A 17195-nucleotide genomic window follows, 5' to 3' on the forward strand; every position below is an offset into this window, starting at 1 on the left:
TCAATTTTTTTCCAGCCCCAATTTCCTTTTCCAACGAACCACTTTCGAAGCAATTATTAGTGCTATCCTATCTTTGATATCATCACAAAAACGAAAATACCAATGCCTCCATGACTTCTTCACCAGCAAGGTGCCACAAACACTCCAGAAGCCTACAACAAACCCAAATCCAACGCAAACATAGAACCATAGCCTTTCAAAATCATCTCCACCATACTTGTCTTCAGAACTGCCACCAATAAAATTTGGCTCATCAGATGTTTCATCTCCTGGGCACTTGGTTAGAAGAGGAGAGCCACACAACGAAGGGTTGCCCTCATAGATGGATGCATCATTTAGTGTTTGGAGCTGATTGCCAGATGGGATTCTTCCAGCCAAGTTGTTGAAAGACAAGTTCAAATGTGCCAAGGAGGTCAAAGAAGACATGCTTTTAAGAATAGGTCCAGAAATATTGTTGTTTGAGAGATCTAGCGTTTCTAGCCACCGCAAGTTCCCAATATCATCGGGAATCTTTCCAGTTAGATGATTCATTGACAAGTTTAACGTACCTAATCCCTTGAGACTTGTTATTTCATTAGGAATTATTCCTATCAAATTGTTCCCTGAAAGATCAATGGTGTTAACATATTTGAGAGTAGTATCATATTGCAACTCTCTTCCTTTTGTCACTATGATTGCTTTTTCAATATATATCAAGTCCAAAGAGTTGTATTGATCAATGTTGTTGCTATAAACCAAATTAGTCAAATTATTTAAACAGTTTGGAATGTCTCCAAAAAGATTGTTTTGTGCAATATCTAGGATATGGAGAAATGAAAAAACGCACCATTCTCGAGGGATGATTCCATGGAATAGATTTGAACGTAAACGTAGAATTAAGATATCTGGTCCTATCCATGATGGAAGGTTCCCTGATAAATGATTCCCACCAAGATCAAGGCTCCAAAGAGGACAATAATGTAAAGTAGAAGGAATTTCTCCATAAAGATGGTTGTTGCTCAACACTAATATAGAAAGGGAACTCAAGAAACCCATTGATCTTGGAATTTTTCCATGCAGGTGGTTATATGAAATATCCACAACCTTCAATTTTTGTAACTCATTCCAATAATTGGGGAGCTCCCCTGAAAGTTGATTGCTCTTGAGGTCAAGTATGCTAAGATCTTCCATTTTTCGTATGGATAATGGAATTTTACCACTGAGGAGATTCTCTGAGAGGTCTAAAATTTGCAAGCTAGGCATTAGATCACCAATATTTGCAAGTAGTTATGACTTAGATCAATAAATTTTACATTTGGATGTACAAATTGTTGTAACAACTTCCTTGTGATCTGATTGTTGGATAGATCCAAGTCAACGAGTTGAGAGATCATAGAGAACCATTCCTCAGGTATAGTGTCTGTGATTCTAACGTTTTTAAGATTGACAATCGTAAGCTCATTTTGAACTTAAAGCCATACAGGAAATTTGGGGCCAATGAGACAGTTTTCTAGTTCAAGAGATTTGAGCCTAAAAGGAGGAACCCAGTTGTACATCACGTTAAAAACTAAAGAGTGGACTGTGTAAGTTGTTAATACAAAATCTTCTAACCTTGTGAGATTCGTCAATTGGGTTTCCGTGATGACACCTCTCCAGGAATTTGCACTGAGATCCATGATGACTAGTTCTGAGAGTTGTCCAAGACTTGCAGGAATGGTTTCATTCATCTCATTAAAAGAGAGGTCCAAATGCTGTAAGGATGACAAGTTGCCAATAGAAGGTGGAATTGAACCCCAAAAAGAGTTGCGATTGAGATTGAGGTATCTCAAGCTCTCAAGTCTCCCCAGTCAATCGGGAATGTTTCCCACCAACTTATTGAGACTCAAATCTAGGGACTCCAGGCTATTGTTCAGGCAAGTTGAGAAATTATCTAAAAATCCATCAATATTGCCGCCAATATTGGTCGATTTAAGAGATAAAGTCTTCAATTTACAAAGATTTCCAAAAACGCTTGGCAAAATACTTTTGATGTTTGGATTTTCACTCAAATCAAGGTGCTCAAGATTTCTTAGGTTCACAAAATTGTATGGAATGGTACCTTGTAAAGAATTAGAGCTGAGATCAAGAATTGTGAGGCTTGTAAGATTAAACAGCCACTGAGGTATGGAAGAGTTAAATTGGTTTTTTGATAAATCAAGGACAAAAAGAGATGTGAAATTGACAAATGGAAGAGAAGGTGGTAGGCGGTCAAGCTCACACTCAGATAAATGTAACTCATGAAGGGAAGGAAGCATATTAACTGCATGCAGCCAATTTGCTCCTGCGAGATTTCGTCCCCCCATATCTAGGTACTTCAAAGAAGAGAGCCTTGGCAGCCAATTGAAATTTTCGTCTTGTATGTTGACGTTGTTGCTATGATGAAGGTCAAGATGCATCAGGCTCCACAAATTTCCAAGATGAGGAAGAATTTCCGCAGGAAAGGATGCGGAAGAGAGAGAGAGATACATCAGGTTCTCTAGCATACCAAAAACTCCAGGAATACGAATGTGAGCAGTATTATTCCAGCTTAGATCCAAGTAATTTAAATATTTCAAGTGAATCAAAGAAAAGCTTATCTCTGCAAACGAGCACGAAAGGATATATGTCTTCCTTTCACAGCTTAGATCGAGCTTGGTAACATGACCTGATTGGTTGTTGCACTCCACGCCTCTCCATTGGCAGCAATCTTCACCAACCCATGAAGAAAGCCTACTCGAATGATCAGTTACACCTTTCTTGAAGCTGAGAAGTGCTTCTCTTTCAGTGTAGACGCATTTGATTTTAGCCCGACTCTGATCTTCACTGCATGAACTGGGTTTGAATATCCCCAAAGGTCATCCAAACAAGGAAAAAAGAAGAAATACAAGAATAAAGTTAAGATTAAGATTAGCCATATATGGAGTTATAATAGTTTATGTTGTAACTGGTAATGAAACCGCTAAAGATGTGTAGTGATTTATAGGAAGCAAAAAGCCAATACTGCATGATGAATATCTATTAGTGTGAACTGTGAAGCATGAAGTCACCGTAAATTGATCTCGTCAGAATATCTATTAGTGTGAATTGTGAAGCATGAAGTCACCGTAGATTGGTCTGGTCAAAAAAAATAATAGCGCATTGAAAATTTTTTCCATATGGTATTCAGGGAGAAATTAGTGGAGTCAGTTTTTCCACATGATTTGTACTTCCACTTTCACTCCACATATGATTTATACTTCGTAGCAACTTTTTTTTTTTATTTTGAAGAAACAATTTTTAAAATTTTGAGAGAGTTTCAACAAAATTAAGATTAAGATTAGCCATATTTGGAGTTATAATAGTTTATGTTGTAACTGGTAATGAAACTGCTAAAGATGTGTAGTGATTTATAAGAAGTAAAAAGCCAATGCTGCATGATGAATATCTATTAGTGTGAACAGTGAAGCATGAAGTCATCGTAGATTGGTCTGGTTAGAATATCTATCAATGTGAACTGTGAAGTCACATTTTTTAATTATAATAGTGTGTACACTAGTTATTATCTTGATACTTAGAAATTGTGACATAAAGTCACAAGTTCAGTACAAAATCATGCATGTGTATAGTGTAAAATAGTGAGTGCGCACTAATTATTACCCTTTGATGCTAAATATATAAAAAAAAAATTGATAACCTTTTTTACATTTGTTGAATTGACAAACTTGCACTAGTTTTTATATGGGTCTATCGCTAATATTACTTTTTTTTATTTGCTACTAATAATCTGCTATACAACATGTGTCAAATTTTTTGTCTCTAGACTTTCTCCAAGCATTTTCCACACGGATATGTCTTATGTTTGCTAAACGTAAACAATGGACATTGACTCATTACTTAGAATTTTGTTTGTTTGATTTTTTATGCTAAACGTAAACAATGGGTTTTGAATCATCACTTAGAATTTTGATTCTTTTATTTATTTATTTATTTTACCGAGATACTCAGTTCATGATTAAGATGTGAGTATCAAACAATTCAAACCTGTTGACGAACATTTTTCAAAGCCATATATATAGCTGTAGCATTTTAATACTAAACGATTAACTCTAATATTTTTATGAATAATAAGTTAGAAAAATTAAATGTAAAGATATGAGAAATAATGTGGTAGATGAGGAATTAGTACTATAGTCAAATGAGGAGTTAGTGTGGGGACTGAGCTTAGAGTTAGGGGGGTTGAAGTATAAAAAATAAATAAAAAATAAAAAAATCATTATGAAATTCTAAATAAGTATTTATTTAGCATTTAGCATTCACTAATTGTCAACAAAGACACAAACACAAAATTATTGTTTCCTAATACATTACAATGTAATTTGTAGGGTCACAATTTGGAGCTCAAGCCCAAAATGTATGGAGTCTTGGTCCAATGAGCCCAATACAATGAATTTGTAGAGAATGGGTTGGAAATTTGGACCTTAGCGAATCAGACGATCAACCAACAGGTATAAATGATAAAGAAAGAAAGATAACATAGGTTTACCAGGGAGAGACGTCCTCGGATTTTATCCAAGGAAGTTGATTCTTAATATATTGTTCTTTATACTTTGTTACCAGTCTCGTCCCCCTCTTTGTTCTCTCCTTCTCTTCTATTTTATACTATTTTCCTCTCATTTCCACCGTCCACGTATAGATTTAGATTGATAGTACTGATACTTGTTCCATCAGCCCCTCCCTGAAGTCGTTGAGAGTGGTTGTAAAGGCTGAAAAGTATGGTTCAGTTAGTTGCAGAGCACTTAATGCAATAGTAGCAGTTTTCTTTTAGATATTTTCATGCCTTCCTTTGTCCTTTTCTTTCTTAATACTTATCCTCTTCCATGGAATGGTTCGGAGTGTCACTCTCAATGGTAGGCCGTTCCCTTTGTCCTCGGCCTTGCTTGGCCGAGGAGGAGTTCTTCCTTGGACTGGGCCCTTGGCCCAACATATACATTGATATGGGCTCCCAGGTCTGTTACCCCCACAATAGCCCCTCGAGATTCTTCTTTTCTTCTCCATGGGAGGAAAGGAGGATCTCGATATGATAACAGCTCCTTTGCGCCCATTTTACACCATCTCTGATTGCAAGATATTTTTTAGTTTATCCAAGTCACGTTCCTGACGTTTCGGTACACGAGACGCGCCTTCATTAAGGTCTTTACGAAGTGACACAGACCCAACGATTGAAGACTTCTTTGGAAATTAAGCAGGATTTATCTCACTAGTAACTCTTTCTTTAAGATTCGGACAAATTAATTTCCACTAAATTTTGCCTTCTATATAAGACACCTTTGGGGGAATCGTTCTTCCTCATTTAAAGATCCTTGAGTTTTGCGGGGATCTTAAGTTCTTAACTCTTCAGGCATTCCCAGGGACCCTGCCAAGATGGTGATCGAAATCTAGGAAATGAGGTGGCCAAGGATAAAGGTGAGGGCAAGGAAACCAAGCCCTCCTCAGAAACCAAGGATGCCGCCAAGATCCAGGATGACATAGTTAAGGCAAGGGAAGCTGAGGTCAAAGACATTTCTTCCTTTCAACCGGGCAAGAAAGAAGTCCCTCCTCTTTCAGCCAAGACCTAAAGCGGGTGTAGATCGCATCAGATTTTTGGTGCGACAAAATTTGGGTCTCCACTGGCGACATATATCATGTGTGCGCAAATGTGAAGATGACCCAAGGTTGATCAAGCAAAACAACAATGACATGGATGGACAGGTTTCCTGTTTCTCAGCTTTGATAGCAGAACATCTTGTAGTTAGGAGAAAAGGAGTCCATCCAGCGTTCTCGCCTCTTCTTCTTTCTCATCGCCAGTACTATCCATACTGGCTCGATTGCTACTAGAACAAGATTGTGGATCTAGCGTTTCCGTTTCTTCTTCTTTTTCGTCACCGGTACCATCTATACTAGCTCGATTGCTGCTAGAACAAGATTGTGAATCTACCATTCCTATGAGTTTTCTCTTTTATAGTTAGCTTTTGAAACAGGCTTGCCTAAGCCATTTTGTATATGATGTACTTTTCTTTTATTTAATAAAAAGAAAACTGCACTTTTACTTTATGAATCTTTCCTTTTTTGCAATAATTGTTTCATGAATGGGTGTGTTGGTATTTTCCCCTCAAATAGGACTTAGAATTGATGCTGTTGATGGTAACGAAAAGTTGTCACCCTGACTTTACCAAAACTAACAGTGGCACCCGACCGCTAACTTTAAATAAGTTAACCATGTAGAAATAATTAAGAAAATAATTGTGTGCTCTATACTACGAATAGTGCAACCATCAAAGAATGTGGAATTTAAAGTAAGTGATCCGAGGGGACCATTGTGTACTAAGGTTCTATTCAACATTTATGATGATGTTATAGCGTTAATTTCCTCCAAGCATCTGGTCCGAGGACTCAGGCATGTCTTAGGTTCTGTTTAAGCACTTTATAGAGATGGTATAGCGTTAATTTCCCCCAAGCATTTGGTCCGAGGACTCAGGCATGCCTTGGGTTCTGTTTAAGCACTTTATAGAGATGTTAGAACTAGCCCCATTTCGAATCATCTTTGATTTGTAGTGCTATCAACATGCACCATTCTGGACAAAGGATTCCATGTAGCGAGACCGTGCCAACTAATTTTCCATCTATGTGCTGTGTTTCTATCATTTCACCTAGCAAGGGTTCAGCAGTCTAGGCTGCCAGGTCCGTGAGAACCTGACCCTTGACGGAGGCACGAGATACATATTTGATATTGAAAGTCCCCAATATTGTTCCGTAAGGAGCAATCCTCTGCGTAGCATACGGCACAGCCAAAATGGTCTCCTCCACCAATGGTCGATATATTGTTGCATCGCCTCAGTATGTTGAGCGTTCAACTCACTAAAACACCAGTTTCCCATAGACGGCGCCAATTGTAGGGTCACAATTTGGAGCCCAAGCCCAAAATGTATAGAGTCTTGGTCGAATGAGTCCAATACTATGAATTTGTAGAGAATGAGTTGGAAACTTGGACCTTAACGAATCAGACGATTGACTAACAGGTATAAATGATAAAGAAAGAAAGATAACATTGGTTTACCAGGGAGAGACATCCTCGGATTTTATCCGAGGAAGTTGATTCTTAATATATTGTTCTTCATACTTTGTTATCAGTCTCGTCCTCCCCTTTGTTCTCCCATTCTCTTCTATTTTATACTATTTTCCTTTCATTTCCACCGTCCACGTATAGATTTAGATTGATAGTGCTGATACTTGTCCCATCAGCCCCTCCCCGAAGTCGTTGGGAGTGGTTGTAAAGGCTGAAAAATATGGTTTAGTTAGTTGCAGAGCATTTAATACAATAGTAGCAGCTTTCTCTTAGATATTTTCATGCCTTCCTTTGTCCTTTTCTTTCTTAATACTTATCCTCTTTCATGGAATGGTCCGGAGTGTTACTCTCAATGGTAGGCTGTTCCCTTTGTCCTCGGCCTTGCCTGGCCGAGAAGGAGTTCTTCCTTGGACTGGGCCCTTGGCCCAACATATACATTGGTATGGACTCCCAGGTCTGTTACCCCTACATAATTATTTATGAAAAAAGAACTCAATGTGCATCTATGATGCTTGCGTTTGTTGCTGAGTAAGGGCCAAATTATTTTGTTTAATATTTTTAAAAGGGTTTAGTTTTTTTAGGTAAAATTGGTTGATTGGACTAATTTATTTTTTTAGCTTTACTATTGATAATTTATGTTGTTGGGTTTTTTAATTTTGTTTTAGGATTTAGATCTATAAAATCTTTTATGGCATTTAAAATGATCAATAATATTATTAAGGGGGGCCAAATATAATTTTATTGAACCAAATTGCTAAAATTTGCACACACACAATAGTATTGAGAGGGGGGGGGGGGGAATTGCCCTCCAAGGTTCAAGAATAGTTCTATCCTTGAGTTAGTGCTAGACTGCTAGGAGTTCTTGCCCATGTTGGGCAAAGTGGAACCTCCCCTTGCCATGAGGGCTGGGGGTTTTTCCATTAACTCACTAGTTTAAGCCTTGGGGGTGGGGTTTAGGTATTAGTGTTTTTAAACTAACTCAAAAAATATGTAGATCACATTGTTAAAAGAGAGACTCCTGTTCCTCAAAAGAAAAAGGAAAAAGAAAAAAGAAAAGAAAAAGAAAAAGAGAGACTCCTTATTTATTTATAAGTGTGATTTTTAATATGCCTCAAATGAATTGGGTCACATACGTGCATAGGGGGAGAATGAAGAGATGAGATAGATGAGGCAAGTTAGAAAAGGTTTGTTGCCCCAATCTTGGGCTTTGCCAACCTAGAGGACTAAAATCTTCTTAAAAAGAGTGAAAACCTCACCTCAGTCTAATGGTGTTGAGATTTTTCAGGAAAAAAATTGTAATATTTTAATTAATTTTGTTTCTCCCTTAAATTTTTATTGTATTGCACCAACACACACATATATATTTTGTTCATTCATCATCCAAATTTTATTATTTTCATATGATCAGAATACTGCAATGCATGCAGTTTATACATCTTATGCAAAGAGATTAAAGGTAGATCCCATGTACAAAAGGAAAATTTTCAAGATAAGAACCTAAAACCAAAAATCTTAAAACCCTAAACTGACAAGGGACCAACCTATCAAAATCTATAAATATTACTTACAAAATTCATGTTGAATTCACTGTAAGTCTATAACATATATTGATTATTTGAAATATATATGGGAGAGAGCCTGAGACAAAAGAGGGCCAAATCTGTCTTCTAGTTTTCAAAAGTGGGTCTTGCATCTTCAAGCTAATAGTACTCAAAGTGGCACCCATCATAGCCTGTGAACACACATCAAAAAAAAAAAAAAAAGAAGTAGGATTAGTAATATACAGTAGCATATGTAAACAAAATGTACATGTTTTGCCCTTTTGACCCCCCACACCCCCCCAAAAAAAAAAAAAAAAAAAAAAACAGAGAACAAAGATCCCATACAAAATTGTTTTCAACTGGACTTTGTACTTTATCAAAAGATTATGAGTTAAACAAATTTCAAATTTAAAACATTTTAAATTCAGTCCTACTCTTCTTCTTCCTTTTTTTTATTTTTTATTTTTTTTATTTTTTTATAAATAAAATTTAGGTCTTTTTAACTTCCATTCATTTCTAATATAGTCATTTCATCTACCTTTGTTCAATTCATAGTGTTAAGTCTACAATATCGTTTTAGAAAGTGAAAAATACTAAAACTAATAATGAAATTGAACAAACTTAGACTAAATGAATTAATGGAAAACATATTAGAGTTCAAAGGATTAAATTAAAAAAAAAAAAAAAAAAAAAACTTAAAAGATTAAATTAAGAACTGGTGAAAATTAGAGGGGTGACTCACTTGGATCAACTGTGACAAGAATGGCTGAGCCTCCAAACTCGCACGTGCCACCAGCCGCTTTGGTCTTCTGCCAAAAGCTATTGAAAGCATATGAAGCGTGTGCAAACAAAGTGTTGGGCTGAAAGCAAGACCCATCAGGCTCAATTGAATCGCAATCAGCTCCAGACCAACAAGCATAGTCCATGGCTTCTTGAACAATTGGGTCAGGCACTGATGGCTTAGCCACACACCAAAGGGCTCTGTTTGGAGGAGTGTTTGGTGGTGGCGGCACTGTTGGTGGTGGGTACACCACTGGTGGTTGAAACAATGGTGGGCTTGGAACAAAAACAGTGGGGGCTGGTGTATATGTAGGTGTGCCTGGGACGTAGCCTGGTGGGCTGGGCTCAATATAAGGTGGGCTTAATATGGGCCCTAGTGGGCTTGGAACATAGGTAGTGGGACTTGGTACACTACTTGGTGGGCTTGGAACAATTTCTGGTGGGTTTGTGGTAGGTGGGCTTGGAAAAATTTCTGGTGGGTTTGTGGTAGGTGGGCTTGGAAGAATTTCGGGGGGATTTGTTGTGGGCGGGCCGGGTAATGTGCCAGTTGGGCTTGGCGGTGGGCTTAGGGCTGGAAGAACTGGTGGGAGATAGTAAAATGGTGATGGAACAGTGGGAGTTGGAATGGATGTAGTGGGAGGTTGTGGGGTATTAGGTGGATAAGTACAAAATGGAGGTGTGTTTTCAGGCAAGGGCATTGGACCTAGTGACTCAAATGGTGGTAAAGAAAATGGTGAACTCAAACTGTAGGGTTGGACATTTGATGAATCCAACATTGGATCAATGTCTAAGTGCTTTGTAACTTTCAACTTTTTTGTGGTTTTGATGACTGAACTTCTGAGATGTCTTGGATGCTTGAATGGTTGCATTGATCTTCTAGCATCTGCTCAATAAAACATAGAAAAACCAAGTCAACTAATATATGACTTTGCGATATTGGTTTAACTTTCAATTTTTGTAAATTTGAAATGCACAATTTACTGCCTTTATTATTGAATTAAAGTTTGTTAATGAGAATGGTAATTCTAAATTGTTTTTAAGATTTTGAAGAATTAGTGCTGTGATTATCTCTATGTTGGTTATTAAAATGTGTCCAATTTCTGTACAAGTTGTATAAAAGCTTGTTGTTGCAGAGCCAAGTTAAGTATCATTTGAAGAGTATATTTTAAAAAAGAAAAAAAGATGAGTATCATTTCAAGAGAAACTTAAGTTCATATAAACTTTTTTTCGTAAGCAAGTAGCATTAATAAATAAATAAATAACAATAATAATATAAGAGTTTACTGAGGCATATTCCATTGTGCACAACACAGCTACATTTTATGATTCAGTCGGGAGGAGTAGGTTCTACTTCTAGAACACTACTACAACAGCCAGCTTAATTATTATTATTATTATTTTTTAATAAAAAAACCAGAATTTCTACATGCATCTATAGTCTTCTATCATCACTTAATAATTTCTTATTGAATTACTGTTTTAAAATTCCCACCATTAAACTAAACACGTTCTTGTTCTTCTTAACACACTAAATGAGTATTAATAAGATATTTTCCATTCAATTAAAAAACTCATTTCTTGTACATAATTTTAAATTATATAAAATTTTAATTTTAATAGCTTTATACATAAGATAGTAATTGATATTTGATTATTGAGAAAATGAGAGTTATTAATATTTAATTATCTTGAAATTTTGTAAGCTTAAAGGATATTAATAAGAAAAGTATATAATTCAATATAATAAAAATTTATTAAGTGATATAATATTTACCAAAAATTAAGTCATGGGAGAGCTATGCTTTCTTGTACTATAGCTTAAAATTATTGAAACTAAAGCAACTTCAAAAATCAAAAGTAACCCCACTCATGCATATAGCTAATGTTACTCGTAATCTTATCGTATCAAGCAATTATATATTCTGCTATGACGTGGCTTTGGTGCATTTTTTGTTTGCTTAAGGATGAAGAATAGGCAATTGATATGATAGTCTAAATAGTAGTTTATAGTAAAATAAATTAGATAAGTAAATTCTATATATTTACACTAAATCAGTTTCTAGTAAATCAATCAGATAAATAAATTCTATCTATTCACTCATAAGCAAAACACAACACCTGGACACAAATGGCTTACCACATTGGTTAAAGAAGATGGCTGCCATAGTTACATAGAGAAGAAGAATGCAGAATCTCTTGTAACCTTTGCTTGTTTCCATGGCTTTCTGCAATGCCCAGAACTTCCAAACTAGCTAGCTAGCTTTTTACAAACCAACTCCACAACACTCAAAATCTCAAGCCAAGCATAAGAGCTTTATATAGAGATCAGAGTAGGACGGCCCTAGAAGCGGACAAAGTAAGAGCATGGGGGGACAAGTGGCTATAGAGATTGATTCTTTAGCAGCCCAACTTTGTCATACAGTCACTTTGCTTAATGATGTGAAAATGAAGGAACACAAAAGAAGGATATAAAAAAAGGGTCTAAGAGAAGGTGTATTTTATGTTAAGCAGTTGTTCTCACCTCTGCTTCTGTATCATCTTTTTGCCTAAAGAATTTTTATAAGCAGTTGGCATATATGCTTGCTTGGTATAGAGAAAAATGAAAGCTCGGTTTTTTTCTGTTACTTTTGGTTTTGCTTGCTTTCTACTCAAAGCTCTCTCTCTCTCTCTCTCTCTCTCTCTCTCTCTCTCTCTCTCTCTCATGTCGGAGGAGGACCATGCCCAAGATCCTTGTCGTATGGCTCTAGTGCTCTTCTCTATACATTTTTTTTATTCCACTATCGCTCTTTGTGTACAAGGTATATTACTATGTATATTTTATGTCATAGCATATATTTTATTCTAATTATATTTGCTGACTAGGAAATTCCTTTTCACAAGTTTTACACTATAGCTGTAGCCTTGGTGTCAGTCCCATATTCAAAAGAGCAATCTAGAGGCACCAAACTTTACAATTTTTTATTATTTTTATTTTTATTTATTTTATAACTTGTTGAGGGGATAAGTTAGGATTAGACTAGCATTACTTTAATATGATCATTATTTTCTTTTTATTTAGAGAAAAGACATGTAATATGATCCATTATTAACCTCACTTTTATTGTATATTAATCACATATCACCTTAACAATTGTGAATATTTTTGTGTTACTAAGTTTATTGATTTTTGAGGATATTCAAAAGTGTTTCATGCTGCACACATTTCAATCGACTCAAACCAATGAAATGACCATTGCCACTTGAGATATCTTTAGGCAATTAGTGACATTCCTAGCGGCCTATACCAAGGCAAAGCACCATTTTTCTCCCCTCCAAAGTTGAGGTTGATTCTAGAAATAGAGATAGTACGTAAAAATGCAAAGAATGTGAATAGAACCTCATCTTACAAATTACTTTCTACATCGAACTATCATCCTTTGAATAATTTCAATTAGAATTGGTTATGGAAAGTGCAAGCTACTTTTAGACCTGTTCATTTTCTTTGCAATTATGCCCATGGTTGTATATCCTCGAGATCTTTTATATTTCGCCACTTTGACCCAAGAATGCACACGATGTGCTTTTATTTTGTTAGAAAATGACCTCAAATTCCTATTTTAATTTGGATTGAGTTTTCTTAGAGTGTCACTATCTTTCCTCTCCCCCCCCCCCCTCCAAAAAAAAGTTTTCTTAGGGTGGAAATTCTTTTCCTTGTAGAGGAAGCAATTTGATAGTGAGATCTTCCCATTAGGGAAAGAGGAATACTCTTAGAAGTATGTGGAATGAGTTTCTTTGAAAAGTAGTTTAACAATTTTTTTAGGATTGAAAGATGTCAGTGTGTATGAGTTGAAAGTTTGTTTATTTTGTAAATGTGAAGCACCATTGGGTGTATTCACAGTTTTTTGATTATGAGTATCTTGTTTATGAGTTTGTTAGTTGATATTAAGAGATTGTTTTTGGTGTAATTAGATTTGGGTTAGTTTGTTCTTATAAGGCTTGTGAATATTGTTTGCGAAAGTGTTTAGTTTGTCTGTGAAGTTTTGTTGAGTGTGGTTGTAATCTATATCATTGACGGTAGATTTTGATTGATATTTCTCATAGATGTAGACATGAAGTTGGCTAACTAAATTAAATATTATTGTCTTGTATAGATATTTTTATTACTTGTCCGAATGAATGTGCTTCTAGTAGCCCAAAATTAAAACAAGGTGTTAGTAGATCTAAAGGTTTTGATCTTGGTTAAGTTTAACTATTTAAGGTTGCATTTGGTTAGAGTGAAAAGGGAAAGTATAGGAAAAAAAAAAAAAAAAAGGAATGAAAATGGAGCATGGATTAACATTTTCCTAATTTTGGCTAAAGAAAAAATTAAATGAAGTACTCTAGACACAGAGTATGGAAATATATCTATAACTTCCCCACTATGACCTACCCCCCAACCTAGAGCAACTAGGTGGGGAAGTAAAATTAATCCTTGTTCATACGTGGGTTTTTCTAGTACGAAATGAGCCATTTCAAATAGGTTCATTGCTCTGGCGATCCTTTACTCCAACAACATCTAGGGTTCCTTGAACAATGTAATATTTCACATCGGGTAAATCCTTAACCCTTTCCCCTAGGAGTGTTCATGGTGCAGTGTGGTTTTGGGCCATTTTTATTACCATGCTTTGCGGTGCACTTTAGCCAAAATCATAATCGCGCTATACCTCATTTTTGCGGTCACATGTATGGTACAGTGGGTGCGGTTTAGAATTTAGCCAAAACCATAACCATACCACGTCTTATTTTTGCGATCACATGTGCAGTGTAATGTATAAGATGTGGTTTGAAACTGGTATATTTTTCATATTTTGGGTTTTTTCTACCTAGCCCAAAACTAATTTTTCCCTTTGTTTTGGGCCAAGTTTTAAACTATTGAGCTAGTTTTTTCTTTATTTTGGGCTAGCTTTTCTAATCAAAACTTGCTAGGGTTATTAACCCCCCCCCCCCTTTTTTTTTTGAAAATTAGGATTATTAAACTATTAATAATATATTTAATATTAAAAAAAATAAATATATTAATATATGGTGAGGGTGTGGTGCGGTGCACAGTTAATTGCGGTGTGGTGAGGTTATGCTATTTTGCTGGTGGTTTTGGTGCGGTTTTTTCAGTTTGGTGAACACTTCTACTTTCCCCCTATCATAGTAGATAAACTTGAAGGGGAAAGAAATCCCTTTAGACTTTATTGATTTATTAGGAGGAAAAAAAGTGGTGTGGTTGGGGATTTTCCACCTAGGCTAACAGTTTTCATTTGTCCAAAATGGAGATAGAAATGGGAAGTAAAAATAAGAGTCTAAAGGAAAATTACAAATTTACCCCTTGAAGTTCCATTTGAGACACGATTGTCCTTCGTTTGCTGGTTGATGTCTTCTTCAAATATGTATTGTCAATTTTATGATCATCACCCTCCCTAATGTCTAGCATACTCTACCTCTTATCCTCCACTCCCGAAGATGACTCTGCTTTGTTGTTAACGTCTCCCATTACATCATTCATGTGAACAATGTGAGCCAAGGAGTTATTTATGGGTTTCTTTGAAGAAGTTGACCCATTCAATGTATTCTTCTAGACTTTTTTTTGGGGGGGCTTGTTGAAGGTGCCCTATTTTCCTTCTGACTCTTTCAGACATAATTTTTTATGTTTTGTGTGTTTTGTTTTTTTTTTTTTCATTTCTAATTGCAACATTATATAATTTTATATAAATATATTGTTGCAACATAGTTAATTATTTGAAATTATTTTTATTTTTATTTATATGTACTTAATTAAGAAATTTATTATGATGGAATCATTGTCTTTTGATTTTTTTTTTTTTTTTTTTTTGAGAATGTCTTTTGATAATTTTATATTTTAAAAGAATCATTAGCCCGTAATGAATGATGTGCATCCATCTTAATATTAATTTGTTAATACAATGCCATTATAGGTCAAATGAAAATTAATAAAATATTATTTCTTATTTAATAGGGGTATACGTATAATAGTAATTAATATCAATTTAGAAAGTATCAACTTATTTTTTAGTTTTTAGTTTTTCTCTCCATCAAATAAAGAAGAAAAGGTGCACCCACTTTCTATCCTTAGATTGTTCCATCCCTTCAACTAGATACACATGAAAGAAATCAATTTTTTTTTCTTTCCTTCTAATTTTTTATACTCCCTCTATTTTTTTTCCTCCCTCTATTTTTTATCCTCCCATTTTGCTATCATCTCAAGCAAACAGGCTCTCAAGAAAATATTTAGTGTACCTTCAAAATTGATTTGAGATAGATGCACGCAAATTTAGTTTCACTTCACTTGTGCAACATTTGATCAACTTATTCAAAAGACTTGCTTGGATTAAGGTGGAGTTTTCGTAAAAAGAATGTAGATTGCTTAATGGACTTTGAGTGAAGGTGGAAATCTGTTAAAATGGTCTCAAATTCCTATTTTTTGATTTAGTTTGAAATTTCATATGGCAGGGAAAAAAAAAAATCCCTTGTAAAAGAAGGAATTTGGTGTTCCATATTCACTTATTCATTTAGAAATTCACCAAGGAATAGGTATTGAAATTTAATATATGGACAACATTGAAAATAATTTAATGGTTTTAGCACAATAGGTCTTCTCGATGGAGAAATGAGGAGACTCTTTTAGAAGAATGTTAAGTGGGATTCCTTGAAGTGTGGGTCCTATTATGGATGAATGTCAATCCTGCAACAACCTTAATATAGGTAGAGATTATAAGAATAAGGAAGAAACAGAGGGCTAACCAAATCAATTAGGTTTCCCCTCCACCTCCTTCTCCTCCACTATGTTTTTTTGAAGCATCTCTACTAAGTAAAGAGATTGAATATCAAACCCACCTTAATTGTCCCTTGGGCTATAGCTATTGGTGGGGAAGGAAAAAAAATATATTATTTAATTAATTAATTTTTAATTTTATAATAAAATATAGTGTTGATGAGGATTTTTTCTCCTTCTAAATTGCTGATTTGGATTAAATAATGGACAAATTTTAGGTACAAAATTGGTTGTAACCTTAGGCTACAATCTTACTCAATATCTTTTTTTTGGAAGTGAATTTTGACAAATTAACTGTTAGATTACATATTTTTCTTATATCCTTCATACTTGCAAAATTTCTAGAAAATTAAAGATCAATAGCTATGTCATAAATAAATAGTTTAAATTACAAGCTTTTGTAGTTTAAAATTATGCATAAAATATAAGCTTATAGATTATATAATAAATAATATTTGATTGACACAAAATTTGACATGTGTATTAAGAGCGTAAAGAACATGCGATTTAATGGTTAGATTTTCAAAATATGTAGTAATATTTATTTTATTAAATAAAGTGGTAGTCTTAGACTATAACCAATTTTGTAGCTTAAAATGATGTAAGGGTTAATGAGGCATTGGCTATGTTAGTAATATTAATAGACTGAAGGGTCACTATAAAAATATCCCCCAACATGTGTGTGTTTGTTTCTAAAAAAGAAAATCAAAACTATTTAATCCAACCCATTATTAATGCCATGATTTCCTCGAAAAAAGAGTGGTGAAATAACTATTCTTGAAAATAATCAACCAATCTATATTCAAATATATATTTATATATATATATATATATATATATATGAAGATTCAGTGAATGAATTGTAGTTAGGGGTGAAATGCCACTCAAACCTAGAGCTAGCTAGTTCTTCTTGAAAGGTGCAACAGTTGACTAGACATCTAGGGGTAAAGTACTGTTTCAATACAGGCCGTAAGAGCGATACCAAATCGAGGCAAAC

At 34.9% G+C, this 17195-nt stretch overlaps 1 protein-coding gene and 1 pseudogene across 1 annotated transcript; both read right to left on the reverse strand.

Moving 5' to 3' along the window:
- On the reverse strand, positions 1–1535 carry LOC115973346 (annotated as a pseudogene).
- A 6951-nt stretch (positions 1536–8486) lies between these two features.
- LOC115973347 (extensin-like) lies at positions 8487–11983 on the reverse strand. Its single transcript, XM_031093607.1, has 3 exons — positions 11537–11983; positions 9362–10282; positions 8487–8810 (listed from the first exon to the last, which is right to left on the reverse strand). The coding sequence occupies exons 1-3, from the start codon at positions 11616–11618 to the stop codon at positions 8779–8781; spliced, it is 1035 nt and encodes a 344-aa protein (XP_030949467.1). The 5' UTR covers positions 11619–11983; the 3' UTR covers positions 8487–8778.
- Positions 11984–17195: the final 5212 nt, after the last annotated feature.

The sequence above is a fragment of the Quercus lobata genome, unplaced genomic scaffold (genome assembly GCF_001633185.2).
Source record: "Quercus lobata isolate SW786 unplaced genomic scaffold, ValleyOak3.0 Primary Assembly Scq3eQI_310, whole genome shotgun sequence".
Classification (NCBI taxonomy): Eukaryota; Viridiplantae; Streptophyta; class Magnoliopsida; order Fagales; family Fagaceae; genus Quercus; species Quercus lobata.

Bases quoted from the DNA above. Each gene is read 5' to 3' on its own strand.
- LOC115973347 (XM_031093607.1), bottom strand. From the start codon at position 11,618: ATGGAAACAAGCAAAGGTTACAAGAGATTCTGCATTCTTCTTCTCTAT. The intron at 10,283-11,536 runs GTAAGCCATTTG...TTTATTGAGCAG, and splicing joins CATCTTCTTTAACCAATGTG to ATGCTAGAAGATCAATGCAA. The intron at 8,811-9,361 runs GTGAGTCACCCC...GTGTGTTCACAG, and splicing joins TCTTGTCACAGTTGATCCAA to GCTATGATGGGTGCCACTTT.